This window comes from Camelus ferus, chromosome 25 (assembly GCF_009834535.1).
Source record: "Camelus ferus isolate YT-003-E chromosome 25, BCGSAC_Cfer_1.0, whole genome shotgun sequence".
Lineage (NCBI taxonomy): Eukaryota > Metazoa > Chordata > Mammalia > Artiodactyla > Camelidae > Camelus > Camelus ferus.
The window spans coordinates 31045110-31067153 of NC_045720.1; the positions used below are offsets into that span (position 1 = coordinate 31045110).

The window sequence follows — 22044 nt, forward strand, 5'->3', positions numbered from 1 at the left end:
CCATGACCTAAAGACAACTTAAGCTATAATGACAATAACTTTAACTTACAAAACTAGTGAAACATTTCTTACAAGATAAAATAAGTGTAGATATTACATAAATATACTAAGAATATTAAAACATTCAGGAAGTTCTTCCTTTATATTTTGAATATATATTTCTTTACCTATAGAAAATGATGTTTAAAAAAATTAGTCAATTAATTAATACACTTTAAGACTAAAGATGATTAACTCATGTTCCATGAAGGTAAAGACTGAATATTTTTATTAAGTTTTTTAGATGTAATGGAGCCCTACAACTAGCAAATAGCTAGTAAATAGTAAGCATTCACAAATATTTTTGAGAAAATAAATAAATGATATAATAAAACTGATTTATTATGTAAGGAATAACAACATTATTTCTATATTATAGAAAGAATCTTTTAGGCACCTCGCACATGCTTGTAGTATTAGTCAAATCAGTATATTAATGATATATCCAGCACTAGTACTAAGAGACGAAAGAAAAATACTGCAAATATGTGGATGCACATGTGAGGGGAAAACATTAAACTGGTTCCTCGATCAAACAAGCAAAATAATCCTCAACACACACACACATACATGCACGCACGCACACGTGTACACACACATCAGAATAGAGCACATATTTCTTTAGAACCACCACTGTCCAGAGCTGAATGACTAACGGGTGAGCTAATGATACCATATTAAAAATGAAGTTTAAAAAGATCCAAAAAGCGATTAAATATAAAGGTCATAGAAAGGATGAATATCAAAGAATAAAAGACCTATTTTCATATATTTTACACTGAGTGAATAGAAAAAAAATCTTACAATTGGAAACAATATCTGAAGATTTTAAAATATAATGTATATAGAACTGCAATTTTCCCCTACTTTTTAAAACTGCAATTACGGAATTCAAATTAGTCTAAAAAAATCTAGAAAATATGCATGAATAAACACAAGAAAAACAACTTCTCATATACCAATAATCACACCTCTGACAACCATACAGGCTATTTTCTGTTCACATGTAAACATGTACATAGATCATACTATGCATGCAGTTTAAAAAACACTTTTATTCATTTAATGGATACCTAAACTACATTTCATGTTAATAAACAGGCACCCATATCATTGTAAAAGTTGCTTAGAATTTCACTGCACAGATACACTATTATTATATTAACCAATCTTCTACAGTCAAGCATTTAGATTATCAAATCTTTGCCATTATATTAATTAGCCCCTGTTGCTCATTTATGTTTAAAAAACAGAGTAAACCTACAGTCGACTAGCACTCAACTGCTTTTGAATATGTGATCTTAGAATAGTAAGGAATATGTGTAACTGTCAACTTTGTTTCATTAAAGGTACATAACAATGTCGATAGTGATTTTGTCAAAACTTATTCTTATTGCCTATGAGACTCACACATCCAGGAAAACTATACCATAAAATTAGATGTAATGTACAACATGATTAACATAATTAACACTGCTGTATGTTATATATGAAGGTTGTTCGAACAAATCTTAAGAGTTCTCAGCACAAAGAAAAAAATTTTTTCTTTTACTTTGTATCTATATGAAATGATGGATGTTCACTAAACTTACTGTGGTGATCATTTCATGATGTACGTATGCTTTATGTCTTAAATTTACACAATGCTGTATGTCAATTATATCTCAATAAAATGGGGAGAAAAAAATTATTAATTAAAAAAAACAGCTAGTTTCCATCTTGAGTTTTATATGTTCATAAGAAACTATGGGAAGAAAATGCTGATTTAAACATCAGGTATAAAAAGTAAAGTAAGGGACCCCAAAGAGCATCTAGCTACAGTAATTTTAGTATTGGCAGTCTCTAACACTGAATCATCTCCTTCATGAGAATCAGTCTCTAGGAGCATTATCCAATTATGAAAAATAAATATTTTAATGAAAACGAGAGGTGGTTATTTAAAAGAACACAGCATCCTTAATTATAATAATGCTGCTAGGTATAGTTAATGACCCTATACATTAAGGAAGGTCGAATTTTAATGACCTGGACCACACCAGGGTCACAATTGGTAGCAGAACATTGATCAACATATAAAAGCCACCGAACACATGAAAAGAATTACAGTACATCACACATCAAACATTTTGGCCTGGTGCTTCCTTCCTCTAATTCTACTGGCAGGAAATGCTCAACATATCCTTTGAGGTGACCAGACACATTTAGGAGTAGTCCCTTGTTAAAAAAGCTCTTGGGTACTGCAGTTTTCTCCAAAGAGAAGAGCAGCTTCTGCTCAGCACTGCTGCACTACATTTCAACCTGCAGCAGAGATGGAGCTCCACTGATGAGGTACTGTAACTGCATAACGTAGCTTCTTCTTTGAAGGGTTAAAAGTGTAGACAATGAATAAACCTGGAAAAGTATGTTTTCGCATTTTATATGATATAGTATCAGGTAAACTGACTCATAAATGTTATTTTATTATATATATCTATGTATGTAAATAAAGTTAAATGTTATACAAGTAAACATGTTTTGACCTACATCATCTTGTAAGTTAGATTTTCACCAAAATATACTCATAGTACTAAGAATGAATTTGAAAAGAGTATCTTTTTAATGTGCCCATACTTAACTTGTAGAATGTACAAATGATTTTGGCACACTATTCAAAATGAAGAATGCTAAATATCTGAGGATGAACTTTTTCAAATACAATAATTATATGAAGTTGGAAAAAAAAAAACCTTGACAAATTCAGAATGAAGGATAACTTTCCTAGGAGGTATCTGTTGTGACATGAGCTAGGATTTGAAACAAAGTACTTGATTTTATTGTTTTATTCTATGGTATAAACATGTTTACAGCATAATTTGATACTGTTTACCAGAATGACAGGATATTAATTACTGTGTATTTCATTAATATCTATTCAATCACCAAACTGAAGCAGTAACATTGCAATCCTGGAACTATGCATATTTTTTCCCCTATTTTTTGGATAATTCTTAAAGTTGAGTGGAACTATACCTCAGTTTTATCAGGTGTTAATTAAAATCACCTGGAAATACTGAGGTTGTGTTTCACTGAACATGAGCTTCGTGACTTCTATTCAGAACTTTAATGACTGTGAGTGTGTTCAATGCCAAAGACATGCTGTCCACAGTGTGTTTGATAAGCTGACATGGGACAGGAATTCTTTTCACTGTTGTGTCAGTTTATCAAACCCATACCTGGACGACAGTCAGTTCAGTTAGAGGACAATAGAATCCTGAATACAAAGCATTACTTCCCTTTGAGAAGCAATATACTCTAAGATGTACAAATGCCACAGGCATATGTATATGACAATCTGCATTAAATAAATGCCGCAATAAATAAAATTCACAGAAATTGGTTCAAAAGCTCCCATTATGACCAGCTATTAAGGTATATCTTAGGAATTTGTCTAATGAAGTTGTTTATTAAGAAAAACTTTAATATTCATACATGAAATTTTTACTTTTTCTTTATATTCATTAGTGATTTACATGGAAATATAGTGAATGAACACACAGTTTAATATTAAGGTACAACCAACTGAACTTAAAAATTGCTTTTTAATTCTGATCAAAATTATATTTTGAATTGTATGATTTGACACTGACTTGACTATGTCAGGTAGACTTATAGATGAATGATGTTGAGAAAAAAGTTTTCACAACTTAAGATTTCATTTTAACATTTAGGTATGTCAAAACTAATTTATGGCTATAAAGGTGAGAATGGTGGCTGTCTTCTGGAGTGTAGGGTACTGGGTGCGAAAGGAAGGAGGAAAGTTTCTTTTTGCGTACTGGGTGTGTTGTGTGGTTGTAACATAGCTATGTACATATGTAAAAGTTCACTGAGCTGTATACAAATGATTAGTGCACTTTCCTAAATGTAAGTTATAATTCAATAAAAAATAAAAAGATATGAAAAAAAGTACAAACCAGAAAAAAAATTAGATTTGTGCTGATTTTTTTTTTATCTAATCTTTGCAGTCACATTTGTATTTTTCATTCCATTCCTTTGTCAGTGTGGAATGACTTTCAGGTATCTAGTTTTTGCTCAGAGCTTAATGTTAGAAATGATGCATAAGAAAAGTATTTCCTCAGTCCTCAGCACAGAGGATGCACGGTCTCCCAACAGAGAAGTATTTTTAGTACATAAAACAGGTAAAACTGTAGTTTATTTTAGGGCAGTGACCTAGTGGACACAGAATAAAATGAGAAATAAACATAAATTTATGTATTAATAGCTATTGTTTAAATTGTTACCTTAGAAAATAATTTCCTTGATCTCATGTAAAAATTAGAAGGATTTTTGGATAGCAGCATCTCAGTGGTTAGCAAGTACTCTTAAATAATGTATAGAAGTAATTTATTATTAATCCCACATATTAAATGAACACATAGATGCTTGCTTCCTAACTTGCTTTGTAATTAGTTTTGATACTTGTGGAGGAGATATGAAGGCTGAAAACAGACACTGGTCAACAAAGGGTAAAATGGGCCTCCCTCAAACTGCAATTACAAAGCCAGCACTGCCGCTCACATTTACACATTTCTTAAACTCAAAGCTGGTCAAAGATTTTTTACCTCTCTACCTATCAATCATCTGTCTTTCCTACTGAATCCTTTTAGGATGCTGAATCGGTACATTATATGAATAACTATAAGAACACACATGCAGGTTACTCTTAAGTTATAGTATTCAGTCTTTGTTATTAATAAGAAAAAACGTATTCTTCCTTTACATCACAATGTTTTACTGCTCTTTTTTTTTTAAAGAGCTGTCTTGTATGCCAGTGGTTCTGATGAACAATGATCATATTCTAGAAACTCTGAAGATGTATCTGAAAGGTACACTATGCTTTCTCTCACGTGCCTTTAAGCCCAGAGGTATTTAGATAATAATGTCACATGATAATGTAAGTGCCTCAATAAAAACACACAATCAGGAAACACATCATAAGATACTACATATCCAACATACGGTATGTAACAAGAATGTATTTCAAATATATGTAAGAAAGATTTTCCAACTTAATAATAAAAAACCGTTATTACGTGAAACCAAACATATTCTACTATTCTGCAGCTTTTCAATGTGAGTTTCTACAGGAAAGCATCAAAAATATCAATAAAAAGCATTAAATACATTTAATGTAACATTCCAAAATTTATGACAGTAGAACTTATAGTCATTTTCAACACTGTTATTGAGGTAGCTTTTGGCAGCAAGTAGAAACACATTCGTGGAAACCTACATCCTGCTACAGGAAGCCACAAAAGACGCAGCTACTTTGGTGAGGGCCAAATATAAATCCACGGCCTTCACACTAGATCAGCTGAAAAACACGACAGGGACTAAAAGTCTGCCAACAGTATTTTCAAATAAAGCTTTTAGGCAAGTTACTCTAAATACCTACTATCCCAATCTCTCTTGATTTGCTAAAAGAGTTATTTTGAAACCAACACTATGCATTATAGGATTAGGGACATAAAGTCACTAGATATGAAACATACCTCACCAAAACCCAACACAATGGTTATTCTGAGAACATGATATAGAAAGAAAATTAGGAAGAAATTAATGGTTGGGAAAGAAAGGGCATAGTTCTGTGGAGATCTGTAGAATTTAATCTTTACAATGTATCTGGGAACTACAGCTTAGTGTTAAAGTAGATGATAAGCTAGGTTTTAGGAGAAACTGTAAAGACATACAGAGGAGCAATGCCATATGTGTGCTGCACATTCATCAGGAATAAAGAAAGCCTATTATTGATATTTCCAGAAAAAGAATAATTTTCCTATTTTGAAATAAAGACAAATTTTCAAAGCATACATGCCCAACTGTTTATGATGTTAAGCTCATCTAAAGGTTGTTAATCTCATCTAAGAATTTCTGTAGGTCATATGCTTCAATTATCAAGTGTTTGAGCCTATGAATATTGTTGAAGTATACATGTAAAACAAAATAAAAAATTAAGTCAATCTCAACCACTAATTTCACTGGTCACTAACATCAATATAATGTTAGTTCATATTGCGAACATTAACCCTTTGAGAAATCAGGACAACCATTAGAGAGTTAAAAGTTACAAAAAGATACTCTCAACATTTTAACGTATGAAACAACTCTGTTGCCTGCGGATATCTTGAACTACATCAAGGTCTGTTTATTTAAACCTTTAGCAAGGTACTTGATTCCTGATTTTTAGTAAACTATGATTTTAAAAATCTTAGTACAGTGATTATATATACACATTAAAGTTAATAAAAAATTAAAAGACATTCTATAGTAGTTTAAAAAAAATTATGTTTGTTTTACAAGCTTCCAGTAAAACTTCCATTTAGGAAATATGCATGTTTTGTGTTGAGCATCTATGCTTCTGAAACATTACTCATAGAATTAATTTTTATAATGAAAGTTAAATTTCTCAATCAACTATGTCAGAACAAAGCATGTTTTTTCCCACTCTTTCTGTATTGGTGGTGTCGCATCAGGCTCACAGTGAGAGACGGAGAGCAACCACTATTGCAAAAGTTGCCCATAAAAAAGCAATAAACAGATGGAAAACAAATTTTGTATATAATGCTGGAAGAATTCTATTAATTCAAGTCTCTAAGAGTGGAAATACATCAGCTCCCCTAACTTCTATACTTCCTTAAAGGTAGAATTTCATGAATTAAATTGCTACAGATATGGTACACCTGTCAGAAGCCTCATTTATAAAAGATGTCTTTAAAAAGTTTGCCAAAATTACCATGGATTTTTCATATAATGCTCGTAGACAATTTTTAAAAGACTGAAATTCTCTATGGAGAAAAGCTGAAACTCAATACTAGATTCAAATCTATTAAGTACTGAATGCACTAAAAAGGATTAGCAAATGTCTACAAAAAAGGTATGGCTGAAAAATTCAACAACTGACAAAGTTTTTAAAGAGCTATGGGATAAATTAGTCACAGATAAAATCCCATAAGGGACATCAGAAGACCCACAAATATTAATGGCATGAGCCAAAAGCTGTATGCAGAGGTTCACAAATGTCCAATTACAAGGATATAGTTCCCTCAAGTAAAAGATTAAAGTTAAGAAACTTTGCAATTAAAAATATTACAAAAGAAAAAAAAGTTCTGTTTTGAACATTTTGAAATTCTTCTAACAAATAAAATATTTTGGGAAAAAATAAAAACTAAATTTTACTGTTACAATCACTAGTTTATTATTTAAGTCTTTTAGGGTAAGTATTTACAAGACAATGAATTTTAGATAACGTGACAGTAATGATACAGGGAGTCAACATGTAATCTTAAATGGCTTCCAAACTTACATACCTAATTCTATAAGCCTTGTTTTCAGGTATGTAGCTTAAACACAATATTTCTCAATTGCACAGGATTAGAGAACATATATTGAGTTTATCAACAAATCTATGTAAATATTCATATCTGGTCATGACTCACTTTAGAGTTTACAATAAGTGTGAGAAAAAACTGGATCAAGATCAAAATCATGAGCTAGGGATGCCAATGGGGAGCCATTTTCTGTGGATCCAAAAGTAGTATTCAGCACAACCTGATAAAAGTTCTTTTCAAATAGACAGGTTCAAATGCCCTCAAGGACCAAAGACCTCAAACACTAGAATTATGAGTTTTCACCATAAATTACGGCTTTAATATCTATCATATTAAGTCCGCCCCAGCTTGGAGTATTTTCCAAAACCTAAGGAAAATGCATAGAAAATACACAAAAACTGGTACCTAAGAGTTTTTTCAATTTATTCACTGTTAACAAGAATGCTATTTTAAAAAAAACCTGACATCTAAACAGCAATAAAATTTAATGGAATATGAATGTGAAACTTCAAAAAAATTAACTTTCAAACTTAATGTCATACCTTGGTTAACTGAGTTAGTTAAATTAAAGCCAGTCTGTCTTAAAAGAAACTCAGTTTCAGGCAGTAAGATGTAGTGGTAAAGAGCATGGGCAGTGGGAACTGGTTCTCCTACTTATTTTACGTGTGACCTAGGAGAAATTATTTAATGTCTGTAGACTCAGTTTTTTTCATCTCTAAAATACAGATAACTGTAATACCTGACTCTTAAGGTTATTGTGTTTCGGAAGCGTTGCACTGAAGCATCAAGTAGAATCTTTTGACACAAAACATGCAATAGATGTTAGCCATTGCTGCTGCTACCACACCTACTGCTGCTGATACTAACATATTACATTGCAGAAGGGCTCGTTAGACACGGGTGCAGAAGGCCAAAGAAAGGGGACATTACTTCTAAGTAAACTGATTATGAAACGTTTCAAAAAGAGAGAAGGATTTAAGTGAGACATTAAAAGACAGATGTGAGTCTTAAAATGTTTTCTAAATTAACAATGTTGAGTACCAAAGAAAAAGATTTTTAAAGAATCCATAACCTCATCAATATAAAGTTTTTATAACAAAAACTTTGAAAAACTGAGCTGGAAGAAAGCTGTATTTCAAGTAAGTTGAAAATGCATGCATAAACAAGGGCCATAGAAAAGAACTATAAGCATTACTGGGGTAAATAAAATATTTAACTTGAATAAGTGTCTTACGTAAGAAAGTAATTAGTGGGAAGATTTGAAGTCTAGGTTGAGGTCAGTTCACAGAAGAAGATGCATTAAAAGACAGGGATTTTGTCATGTTAAAAACTGAGCACTATGACAGATATTAAACAGAGCTGCTATCATCAAATAATGTTTCAAAGTGGTACACTAAAGCCAAAACCGCCTACAATACTTTAATTCACATAGTAGTGCTGAACTGTGAATCACTTGGCCTTTGCAGTTTAAGTGGTAACAGAACACTTGAGCTACAGCAATTTCAGTTTCCTACTGGTACTGACCTATTTGTTCTCAAGGATCATCCTAATAGCTATTTCACTGAAGGAAACAACTTAGTTTTCCTTTTATATTTTCTCAGGTATAATAATGTTTTGAAAACTGGTAAATCGTGGTCACAATACGTTCTTCAAAAGTTTTCATGGAGCTTTTTAGTAATGGAGAATACTTTGTTGGCTAGAGGCAGAAAAGCAGACCTTAAAGACACTTTTGACCATCTAAAACAGCTAGTTTAAAAACAGACAAGTGTTTCTGTATATAATGACACTGAAGGATGCCCTCTGTCTATACATATACATGGATATATACATATTATTGCAGTAACACAAATGCTAGCTGCAGAACACCATGTAGAGTACAATCCCATTATTTAAAACAGACAGCAACATCACAACCACACACACCACACACACAAACACACACACACATGGTCTAAAAGAATGTCAACAAAATTATTAACAGGGGCCACAGAGTAAGGAAATGGTCAGCACTCAGAGTAAGCCTTGGAATTCCATTTTCTATGCACACACTTTGGTATTATTTATGTTTGTTTTAATTTTATTTTAAAAAATCTTCCTATTATAGGCTTATTAATAGATTAAAGGTAGATTTGATACAAAAAGGTGTCATTCTACCAGTTTCTAAATTATTTAACTTTTTATTTTAACTTATATTTTAATTTGATAAGATGACTCAGTAGTGATAAACTAAATTTTAAACAATATTTTTTAAAAATTTGGAATAAAAAAGAAAAACAGATAACTTAAAAGGCACTAAAAAAGTGATGTATTTTACTTACACAGTCTAATGAATAATTAACGTTCATGTTTCTATTCCTTTGGCTACTTTTAAAAAGAAAAAAATTTGAACAGAATTGAAGAACACTTTTCTCTATTCCTTCCTGTGAAAACTGCAAAACTGGATGGAACTTCTGGAATCATTCTTTCCCTATGTAATAATTTTAAGATGCAGGACAGAATCATTGTAAGAACACTTATAGCAAAAATGGGACCATGAAAAAAGGTGTGGGGTGCAAATTTATAACTTCTGATTTTGCTTATTTCATCAATCCAGGCAATGTGGGTGGTACTGTAGACAAAGCATGAATTATTAATGATATCAAACCTATCACAGTTTCACTACGTAATTTCACTGACTCAAATGATGTGGCTGAGGTTTTGAGTTCCATGAAGGGGGTGTACCATAAGTTCTAGTCAAAAATACATATCTATCATTGGTGTCAAATATATTGTAGGCAGTCAATAAATATCTATTGAATAACTGAAATAATTAATTGGTGTATGTGTAATAAATGAATTAAATGAATAAATTAATGCATGCACACATGTAACGGAATGGCATAAATGTCTCAAAGATCCCTACTGTTCTAATGATTGATATATAGGGCTATTTATTCCTTTTCTCATATGGAAAGCTATTCTTGAAAAATTATTTAAAACGATGAAAACCAAGTCAAACTATTTTGAAATAGTATTCAGGATCACAGTCAATGAATTTTTTAGAAAAGTCTTAGGAAGAGAAATAATATAAATCCAATATAATTTTCTTTATAGCAATTATACTATAAAACGGCTTAAGATCATGACTGAGACCTATTTCCATTTTTTAACAGAAACAACCATAAACACTACAGTTCATGAGCTGTAGATGATGTACCAGCATTTGTAGAACATAAAGTTTCTAAAAATATATAAACTATTTCTATAAGAAAATAGTAACCAAATTTATCAAATTCTTAATATGCTTAAGTTACGAACACATTTAAACATTTTAATTAAAATACTTTATAATCCCTATTTTATTTTAATTTCCTTAAATCAGTCTATGAAGTAACACCATTGGCATACGTAACTTTTTAAAAAGTCTGCCCTTATAACCTTTCATTCTTAATTGTTTCTCTGTTGAGATAAGAGCTTGAATCATCTCTCGGGAAAAGACGTTGGGTAAGATAAAGCAAAGATCTTACTATTAGGCCAGAGTGAGCTTCAGAACTTCATTATAAGTCAGGGAAATGGCTGAACACACCACAGAATAGGAAAATCTCAGGCTGAATTGAAAGGAAACTGGGAGATGGTCTTGTCTAAATCAACAGGCGAGGAGGAGGCAGGTGAAGAAGGTAGAGAGTGAAGAAAGGAGCTCATGACCATAAACAGCTGGGCATGAAGACTGAATAAATAACATGTTATACATGTTCTGTTGTTTTCTAGTGGGTCAGATGGTTTTTAGAATAATAAGGTATGAATTCATATGAGGTATTAGTAACTTAATGGAAGTTTTATATTTTACATTTTCTGAGTCAAAGATTCTAAAATAAACAACCACTATCAACTGAAAGCTTGTGAAAATTCTGAAGTTAAAAAGAGACTCCACTTAGTGATCTTGTTAGGGACTGGGTGGGAAGGCATGGGAGAGGAGGCTACTCGCTGTTTGTCATAGAACCTTTTATAATGTTTGAACTTTTAGTATTAAAATTATTAACCTTTATTAAAAATCTATTTTTTAAAAAAATCCTCTTTGTTCAAAACTTTTGGGAACCATTGATCCCATCTGCTATACAAGGTGTGGTCCCTGAAGCAGCACATTAGTATGATCCAGCACAAGCGTCATACCCACTCACTCAGGAGCTTGGTAGAAATGTGGAATTTCAGGCCTCCTGTCTTTTAACAAGACCCCTAGGTGATCTGTATGCATGTTGACCTCAAGAAGCACTGGTCCAATTCAACATTTTCAAAAATAAACTCCTGATCCCCACCTGCCAAACCCTCAAACTAAATCCAACCACAGTTTGCCTTCCCACAGTTAATTTCATCCTTCTGGGTACTTACGCCATACAACTGAGGAATTATCCTTATCTCCTCTGTTTCAAATCCCATCTGCAATCCATCTGCAAATTCTCTTGGCTCTACCTCTAAAAATCTCCAAAATCTGACCACTTCTCACTATCTCCGCAGCCACAACCCTGAGCCAAACCACCATCATCTCCTGCCAAGATTACTGCAACAGTCACAAACCCTTGCCCTTCCCTGCCTACAGTCTACTCTTCACATGTTGGCCTGAATTATCTGCTCAAATATAAACTGAACCATACCGCTTCTCTGCTCAAACCCTCTGAGGGCTTCTCATTTGATGAAGAAATCAACTCCCTAATAATCAAAAGAACTTCATATCACATATTCAGTTGACTCAAACAATAGAAATAACCCTCCAAATAATTCCTTTAGAGATCACTATCCAAATCCGACTTGCTCTTTTGAACTGTGAGTCGCTTTGTTGCTAAATACACATTCCACCTTTTTTCTCTTTGTCGATCTTTAGTCCCTGCTAGCAATAACTTCATTTCTTTCTGTAGGTAGGTATCTGGTAAACAACAAAAGCATAACTAGAAAATTGTGCAGGTGTGAATTACTGTCTCCCACAACTATAACTCACTTAAAATAATAGCCAAAGTCCTCACACTAGTCCGTGAGGCTCCTCCATAGTGTCTCTTACCTCACAGCCTACTATGTCCCCCCGCACATGCTGGTTCAGCTGCCATTGGCTTCCTCAGCAAACTCGTGCCTCAGGATCCTGTGCTTTCTCAGTGAGATGTCCAGCTCCATCTCCCCATTTCCTATCTGCCTCCCCACTGCATTGCCTCCACAGCACTGATTATATTCTGCACTAGAACATTTATTTGTAACTGTAACTATTATCTCCTCCATTAAGAGTAGGGATTTTTCTTGATCTTGTTCACTGATGTACACTCATTACCTAGCCCAAGTGACTGATAGATGTCCTTTGATTTCCCCGTCCCACAACAAAACCTCTCTGCTTATAGCCAGACAAGGCAAATAATTCCAGAGATGAAGAGTACCCAGTTTCCATTCATCCAGGAAGGGTGCTTCTCTCTCTAGAACTTAGTGCCTCTGGACCCTTCTGTGATATCAATCTTTTATTTTTTTTTCTTGAATCAGCTTTACTGAGACATAATTGACATCCCACAATATTTACCCATTTGAGGTATACAATTCAGTGCTTTATTTTGTATACTATCATTGTACTCATTATACATCTTTCATTGTACCTCACTACTAGATTCCAATTCTAGAACATTTTTATCACCCTAAAAAAAATCTTATACCCATCAGCAGTCATTCTTTTTTCCCCTCCTAAAAACACTTCTACTTTCTGTCTCTATGGATTTGTCTATTCTGGAAATTTCACACTGAAGAATCATATAAGATGTGGCTCTTTGTGCTTCGCTTTTTCCCTTCATGTGCTTTCAAGGTTGATCCATGTTACAGCATATATTTCACCCCTTTCTATGGCAGAATAATATTCTACTTTATGGGCATGAGGCCACAATATGTTTAGCCATTCATCAGCTGATGAACCATTAGGTGGTTTCAACTTTGGGCTATTATGAATAGCACTGCTATGGACATTGGTGTGCATGCTTTTTTGAGGATGTATGTTTTCAATTCTCTTAGGTACAAACCTAGGAGTAAAATTCCTGCATCATTTGCTAACTCTGTGTTTAACCTGATGATGAATTGCCAAAGAGTTTTCCATAGTTGCTGCACCATTTTACATTCCCACTAGAAATGCATGAGGGTTCCAATTTCTCCACATCTGCTGCGTTTTTGATTACAACCATTCTAATGGGTGTAGTCTTGATTCGAATTTCCCTAGTGACTAACTAGGTTGAATATTTTTACATGCGTGTATTGGCAATGTTTATATTTTCTTTGGATATAAATCTATTCAAATTCCTTTGCCCATTTTTAAACTGGGTTTTCCTTCTATCACTGAGTTGTAAGAGTTCTTTATATATTCTGTATACAAGTCTTTCATTAGATACGTGATTTGTAAATATGCTCTCCTATTCTGTGGATTGTCACTTTCTTAATAGAGTCCTTGGCAGCACAAAAGTTTATAATTTCGATAAAGTCCATTTTATCTATTTTTCTTTTGTCCACCATGCTTTTGGTGTCATTTTAAAGAAACTATTACCTAATCCAAGGTCACAAAGATTTACTCCTATGCTTCCTTCGAAAAGTTGCAGAACTTTCTCTCTTAAATTTAGGTCTCTGATCCACTTGACTTAATTTTTGTGTATAGTGTCAGGTAAGAGTCCAATTCCATGTGGATATCCAGATGTCTGAGTGCTGCTTGTTGAAAAAAAAAATACTGTTTGCCATTGAATTGTCTTGGCTTCTTTACCAAAAACCATTTGATAGTAAAAGTGATGGTTTATTTCTGGACTCTCAATTCCATTCACTGATCTATATGGCTGTCCTTACACCAGTACTCCACTACATTGATTACTGCTATTTTGTCATAAGTTTTAAAATCTGGAAGTGTGAGTCCTCAACTTTGTTCTTCTTTTCCAAGATTATTCTGGCCATTCTGGGTCCTCTGAAATTCTATGAATAATTTCCATATTAACTTTAGAAATTTTATCAATTTTTACAAAGAAGCTAGCTGGAATTTTGATGTGGATTATGTTGAGTCTGCAGATCATTTTAAGGAGCACCGACATCTAAAAATACTAAGTCTTCTGCTCTTTGTGCATGGGATATAATTCTATATATTTAGATCTTCTTTCATGTCTTTCAACAACGTTTTGTAGTTTTCAGAGTATAAGTTTTATACTTCTTTTCGTAAATTTATTTGTAAGTATTGAATTCTTTTTGATGCTGTTATAAATGGAATTGTTTTCTTAATTTCACTTTTAGATAGTTCACTGCTTACTGTTCTTGTGAACTTGACTTTTATACAGTTGCCACTTGGTATCTGTGGGTAACTGGTTCTAGGATCTGCTGGGATACCAGAATCCACAGACACAAAACTCACTACACTCCTACAGACAGCCCTCCCTATCCATGGCTCTGCATCCGTGGATTCAACCAACCACAGATTGTGTAATACTGTATTTACTATTGAAAAACAAAATCCACGTACAAGTGGACCCATGCAGTTCAAACTTCTGTTGCTTCAAGGGTCAACTGTATATTGATTTTTTTTGATCCTGAAACCTTGTTGAACTAGTTTATTTGTCCAGTAGGTTTTCAAGAGGATTCCCTAGGATTTTCCCCATACAAGATCATGCCATCTGCAAACAGACGTATATTCCTTACAAGCTGGGTGCCTTTTATTTCATTTTCTTACCTACCGTCCCAGGCTAGAACCTCTGGTATAACGTTGAATAGAAGTAGTGAGAGCACATAACTTGTCTTGCTCCGGATCTTAAGGAAAAAGCATCTGGTCTTTGACCATGAAGTATATCAGTTGTGGGTTTTTGCTTTTTTTTAATAGATGCCATTTATCAGGGTGAAGAAGACAGAAAAACCAAGATAGAAAGAAGAAACACAAACAGATTAAAAGAAAGAGGAAGTATAAACCTATGGAAAGGGAGCAGGAAAATGAAATGACTAAATTACTAACTGACTAAATAATTGAGGGACTAAATGACAGAAAATATGAATTTAAAAATAACTCTAAAAGGAATTCAGAAGAAATATATTCAGAAATGCTCTGTCATTAGTTCAGTATATGTTTTTGGAAAAACGTGAAAATTCCGTGCGCCTCAGTTTTGCCAATGAGAAAAAGAAAGTAAGGGCATTTATTCTATAAACATACTATTTGTTTACAAATTTTTATGTATTCTGTGTGAGGTAGGATGTGAGGCACTGCAGATCTAAAGAGATAATGTACATTTTATCCTTAATTTACTTTTTGCCATTATATTTTATATTCTATAAAGTAAGTCAAACTATCAAAGTAGTGAAACGGAAGGAAAAGAGATACAGGGAAAGAAAGTCAGAAATAAAAAAAAAAAAAGAAAGGAAAAATATGAAAAGGGAAAAAGTAAAGACAGATGGAAGATACAAAAAGGGAAGGAAAAATTAGGCCTGAACAAAAATAGGGAGGTAAATAAGGACCCTCACAAATGACTGAAGAGCCAGAGAGGGAAAGGGTAGAGAAGGGGAGGGGGTATGTTCGTGGTTTGTTTTATTGATGGCAATAGGGTCTTTTAAAAATCTGAAACATATTTCTTTCACCAAAAGTAAAGTAGGAAACTCTTTGAGGATCACTTACTTCTAAAGTGGAAAAGAAAAGATAAATATACCTTAAAGAATTTCCAAATGTTAGAAAATTAAATTGTTTCTCTAAAAGGGTTCCCCTGTAATCCTTTCTCTAGATATCAAGCAGGTCACAAGACATGCGCTGTGATCTTGGCTCTATCATTACTTGACATCATTATTCTTTTGGATCCTCAGGTTCCTACTCTATAAAATAATGAAGTTGGATTAGTTCATTCCTAATGCTTCCTTCAGTTCTGACACCCTTAAATTTCACATAAGCTAGCAAAATAAAAACTTATCTAAGGGATGAAGACCATAAGCTACCCAAAAAAAGTAATACAAGAGAGAGCAGGGTATGTAATTCAAAGTAAAAAAATAACAACTTGAATAATGGGGAAAAAATGAGAAAACAAAATCCCTAGGTCCACTTTAAGTAAAAAATAGCTATCACCCTCTAGGTGGTAAATACGTTACAAAACTCAGAATCTTTCCTAGCAGTAACAGTTACTGGAGAACAGTAGAAATTTATTTATTTTTTTTACAAGAGTGAGAGAGGAGGACATCTGAAAAACAGACCAGCAGGAAAATAAGACACTTGTTCATCTGTATTTCTGTGACTTTTCCCACTTGGTTTTATTTGCAACTGTACTTTTATGTCTGGCAGCAGTGCCAACTTCAGTATGAATGATATATTAGTTTTATCATGTTGATTACATATGTTCACCAGTTTAGTTGTCCAGCTATGCTTGGTGTGGTTTGCAAACAGTCAGTGACAAAATCCAGAGCATGGCATTTTCACAGAAAGTGTTTACTGTGAAATTTCTCCTTAGAAGTTTGCTTTTCTTTACAGCTTTGATCCATATGACATCCACAGTCCTACATTTCAAATAATGGCTTATAGTTAAATTAAGAAAATACTTCAATTTGATACAATATGACTGCACTGGATGTGGTAGTTTTAGAGAGGACCTCATTTTCTCATGTGATTAGAGATTTGATCAAATTCAAAGTCTGCTAAAATTTTCCAAAACTGTGCTTCTTCAGTTTTATGGTGACTTGGTACTTACATTCTGTTATTCATCAACACTTCACAGAAATACTTGATTTGTCTGAAGGAATTTAAAAACCCACAACTGAAGAAAATCAGAAAAACCTGGTTTTAAATATCAAAAGACCCTGAATGAAAAGTACTTCTACAGGCCACACTAAGCAAGTTTTATTGATCAGTGTACTTTGCGTATGAAATTGCTGCAAGATTGAACATAAGAAAATAAACTTACTGGTAAATATCTTTCCTGAGGACAGATCGGCCAAGGGGATTGTCAGCCTGGGGAGCCATAGCAACAGAGCCAATCTTCAAAACCATAGTGTCTTCTTTGGCTGCCTGATTAACTGTAACAAAAGGAATAGATTTATGAGGTATGCAGTAGGTCTGCGTGTAATTTCATGTGTAAGGAGAAGTTTTTGAATAATAGGATAGAGAAACAATAAAACGAATAAATGAGAACAAAGAAAAAATTATGTTAAAAATCAAAATATTTCTTATTTTTCTTAACTATTTCCTTTATATCCCATTAAGTAAGTTCTCTATACACATTAAAATGGCAACTTAAAAAACTTCAGCCTGACATGAAAACATATGACATTAAACATATGTATGTGGTACTGAAGTAGTATGTTTAACTAATTTCATGGTCTTACACTACATCTTTCTCCCAAGTGATTTTTTAGCCCTGGATTCTCAACACTGCATTGTTGTTTACAAATATATTAAGGATAGGCAGTAACAAAGTCAGTAACAAATGCTCAAGCCATTTAAATTTACATGATTAATAATAATAATTAAATAGAACATACACACATGATAGTACATTAAGCTGTAACATGTCAGAAAATTAAGAAGAAATATAATATCTGAAATGTGAATGAACAAAATAACCAACTGATTGTTTAATATACAAGAACATTTCAACTTGTGACTCTGGGCACTTTAAATTTTGATAATTTCTACTGGTGGTGTGTGCTTGAGAAATAGTAATTTCACACCTGTGTAAAAGTTCTACTTCTTAATGCAATCTAAAACTAAGGTAAGTATTCTCAGAAAACAATAAAAGGTAAAAAGATATATTAATTCTGATTCTCTTCTTTGTACTGAGTAAAATTATTTTACCATATGTTCTCATGTTGTAAAACTCAATTATTTTTCTGTAGATCACTGGCTAATTCAGCGTCTTTTCTAAAAATTATCTGGAATGAATAGGCATTCTTGATAGCCCCATTAATTTATATTAAATTTTACTCCTTCTTCTTCCATAGATGATTCTACTTTAGTAGTTGTTTAAAATTGTTTAAAAATTATTATCAATATATAGTTTTCTGGGTTTTGTAGAAAACATATACTAAAATTCAAAATTTCTCTCAAAGAACTATCATCTGCCACAAAAGGAACAGAAAAGGACTGGCTGCAAGACCTCAGGAATATCCTGAACAGAACATGCCTACAAAGGCATACAATCCATACTTCCCAAACTGTGCTGCCCAAAGAATGCAAAAGCTAAGAGATTATTTCCAGCTGCTTCAGCAGAACACTTGGTATGGTCTGACTTAGATTAGTCTAAAAAAGAAAGTCAGAATTAAGAAAATCAGAAATAAATAAAAAGAAAGATACTCAGTGTGGGAAAAAAGGAACCAGAATAAGATGTAAATAAGGGGAGAAACAAAATGGCAGGGGGCTTGGGAAGGCAGGAGCAGCAAAAAGGGGGAAAAAGAGATGCGCTATCGCAGTATTAGCATGCGGATGACACAATAAAGAAAGTACTTTCAAATGTCCACAGCAAAGAAGATCAAATAGAAACTACTTCTCATGCAGTTGCCCTATTTTCAAATGACTAGAGGTCTGGCTTGATTATATAAGTCCTTATACTGTGAACAATGTTTGCATTTCACAGATCTTGCATTTTATGCCAAGCTTATCAAATAGTTCCATGTGGGTAAAACCTCTGATTAAGCAAAAGACATCAATTAAATCAATAAACAGTAAGCCTGGAGAATAGACTGTACCACAAAAGTGCAATTAGTGTACTTGCTAACTGTTCTTCCAGGCTACAGATACTACCTACCATATGAAAGTCTAAAATGTAATAGAAACACTGCAGTAAATGAGGTACATATGGTAGAAAAATGACGTACTTGGTGTTACATACAAAGCCAGATCCAAGAACAGAATTCTGTTTCTGTTAGAGCCAAAACTGTTCTCACTAGATTATACTGACTATGAAGTTATAATAATAATAATAATAATAATAATAATAATAATAATAATAATAATAATAATAATAATAATAATAATATTAATAATCACTTAATGCAGATCATTCACAAGCTAAATTAATCAATTTTATTATAGAAAGTATTCAGCTTATCAAAATGTATCTTTGAGATATAAGAAAAAATAATAAAAATAGGGATTTAAAAAAGAAAGTGCCTTGAGTCATTTCTTCAGTTACTTTATAGTTGGAAAAAACCAAGTTCCCCTTTTTCAGTTTACTTCACCTGCATTTAATAGTTGGACCATATGAGGAAATGTTCCCTCTAGAAGCATTTTCAACATGAAAATGAATGTTTTCCTTCTTTGCTTTAACTGTATTTTTTAAAAATTGAGGCTCATGAGGAACGACTGACTCCAGAAGACACACACCAGATACAAAAAAACAGTCCTCTCCTCTGAAATAAATAGCTTAGGCTGGAAATCAAACACCTAGATTCAGAATCTTGATAATAACTGCACATAATGCAAGCAATATTTAAGTTGAAAACCAGACTTTCAATATCACTTCTTAAAATATTAGAATGCTAAATTTTTTTTATTATTAACTGAACTTTACACATGAACTACTAAAAACTTTTACACTTAATGTAACATGAAATATGTCTGAAAGACTGTATCTTGTCTTGGGAAAAAGGGTGTGTATTGAAAATATAAAGACTATGAACAACTCCGAAATTATGAGCTTGTATAAGTAACCAAAACCTTACATAGAACAGAATTTTCTTTTTTCTTTTCTTTTCTTTTAATGGAGGTATTAGACATTGAACCCAGGACCTTGTGCATGCTAAGCATGTGCTCTACCACTGAGCTATATCCATCCACTCTCTTCCAGAATTTTCGTGTAATTGTCAGACAATATAAGACTGTTGCTCATAACTAAGTTTTCTTAAACTCAACGTGAAATATAAGTGTTTTGGAGAGTTTAAGATTTTCCTTTAAGATTCTCAATATAAACTCTATATAGTAAAACATCTGAAGTCTCAAGAGTATTTGAACCTGCCACTGCGCAATATTACACTTTTATAAAACCACAATAGTAGTGACAGCCCTACACAAAGCTCTGAACAAAAGGTTTTATTCGTTACTGCCACATTTGCAGTTGAAGACAGAAGGAAGGTCCAATAACTGTGTAACCCAGTGATTACGTATGTTAATGGGAATATGTTGCATCTAGTTTACCAATCATCTCTGATCTTCAAGCACAAATTGCTTAGAAATATTTTTATAATATAGTTTATTCTGAGAAGTATGATATAGCAACATTTTGCTATGCTAGCATATAATTTACATTCAGTTTAATTAATCTGATTAAAAATAAGTTTGCATGAGTAAAATTTTTAAGACTTTCTGGAGTAAAATGAATACTATGCTCTTGATTCTTACTAGATCTTACTGGACTCATTTAAGTAATCATATTTATTTCCCATGGAATTGCTGCTTCAATCATGTTTTTCCTTATTTAATCACATCTTTTAAAATGTATTATATAGAAACATCCAACCTTGCATATAAAAACATACATTTAAAATTTTATCTATAATTTAAAATGGTTAAAATGGTGAATTTTACGCTATACAAATTTTACAGCAGTAAAGAATTTCTCCTGGGTGAATTATGATCATTTGAATTAAGAGTAGCAATTATGAAAGATAAAGCATAAAAAAAAAACTAACATAATATGCCAAACCTCTAAATTTCCGGCATAGACTTTTATATTTGTTGTTTATGGATATGCACATATTCTGGCAACCCGTAACATCTCAGATAGATACAGCTATGAGAATACGTAGAAGTAGGGATACATACGTGTAGATACAGATATATTCATAGACAGACACACAGGCAGAAGGCAAAAAGAAGAAAAAAGAAAAAACCCACAAAGTCTAAAATAATAAGATGTATGCAATACAATCATAGTCCAAACAAAAAGCTTAACATAAATAGCTCTTGATAAGTGATAAAGAAAAGATAAGCAATTCCCTAGCGGGGGAAAGTGCACTTTTCACTAATGAGACTGACAAAAAGTCAAGTTTGATAAACCTCTGTTAGGATGACAGTGAGGAAACAGTACAAGCTAGTGCAGCCATTCTGGAGGCCATTTTACATCCCTTAGCATATGAAAGGTACCCTTTGATCCAGCAGTATTTTTGCTAGGAATTTATTTTATATATATATATATAAACACAAGTCATGAAAAGTACCACTAAAAAGGTGTTAATTGCAAAAAGTGTTTATATAAGCAAAGGATTAAAATTAACCAAAAGTCCACAGAGACATGTGGCAGCCTGTATTTTCTAAAGATGGCTATAACAAGATCCCACCCCCTTACCCTGTATGTTCTTATTCAAGGTTACCTGCTTGGCGGGTACTTAGTCATCAGAATTTTGGAAAAGAAAGAGAGAAGGAAAAAGAGAGGAAGAGAAGGGAGGGAAGGGGAGGGAGGAATAGAGAGGGGGACAGGGAGGGAGGAAAGGGAGGAAGTGGGAGGGAAGAGGAAGGAAGGGAGAGAGGAAGGAAGGAAGCAAGCAAGCTAGCTAGCTTAAAAACAAGATAGCAAGAGTTTAGAATCATTCTTGCAATTACAATCAATAGGGGATTTTTCCTAGTTACAGAAGCCAAATGGGAAATTTGAAACAACATAAACAGAACTGTGATATATAGTAATAGTTAACAGTTATGAAACAGTAAGCCAAAAACAACAAACAA

General features: G+C 33.0%; 1 protein-coding gene across 8 annotated transcripts in view; it reads right to left on the reverse strand.

Annotated features, from left to right (window-relative positions):
• VPS13B (vacuolar protein sorting 13 homolog B) overlaps positions 1 to 22044 on the reverse strand; it is a 627764-nt gene that overhangs the window by 274248 nt on the left and 331472 nt on the right. For all 8 annotated transcript variants that reach the window (XM_032468222.1, XM_032468224.1, XM_032468221.1 and 5 more), the window contains one exon: positions 17291 to 17402. In XM_032468222.1, coding sequence (XP_032324113.1) covers positions 17291 to 17402 — 112 coding nt within the window. The remainder of the gene's footprint in view (positions 1 to 17290; positions 17403 to 22044) is intronic.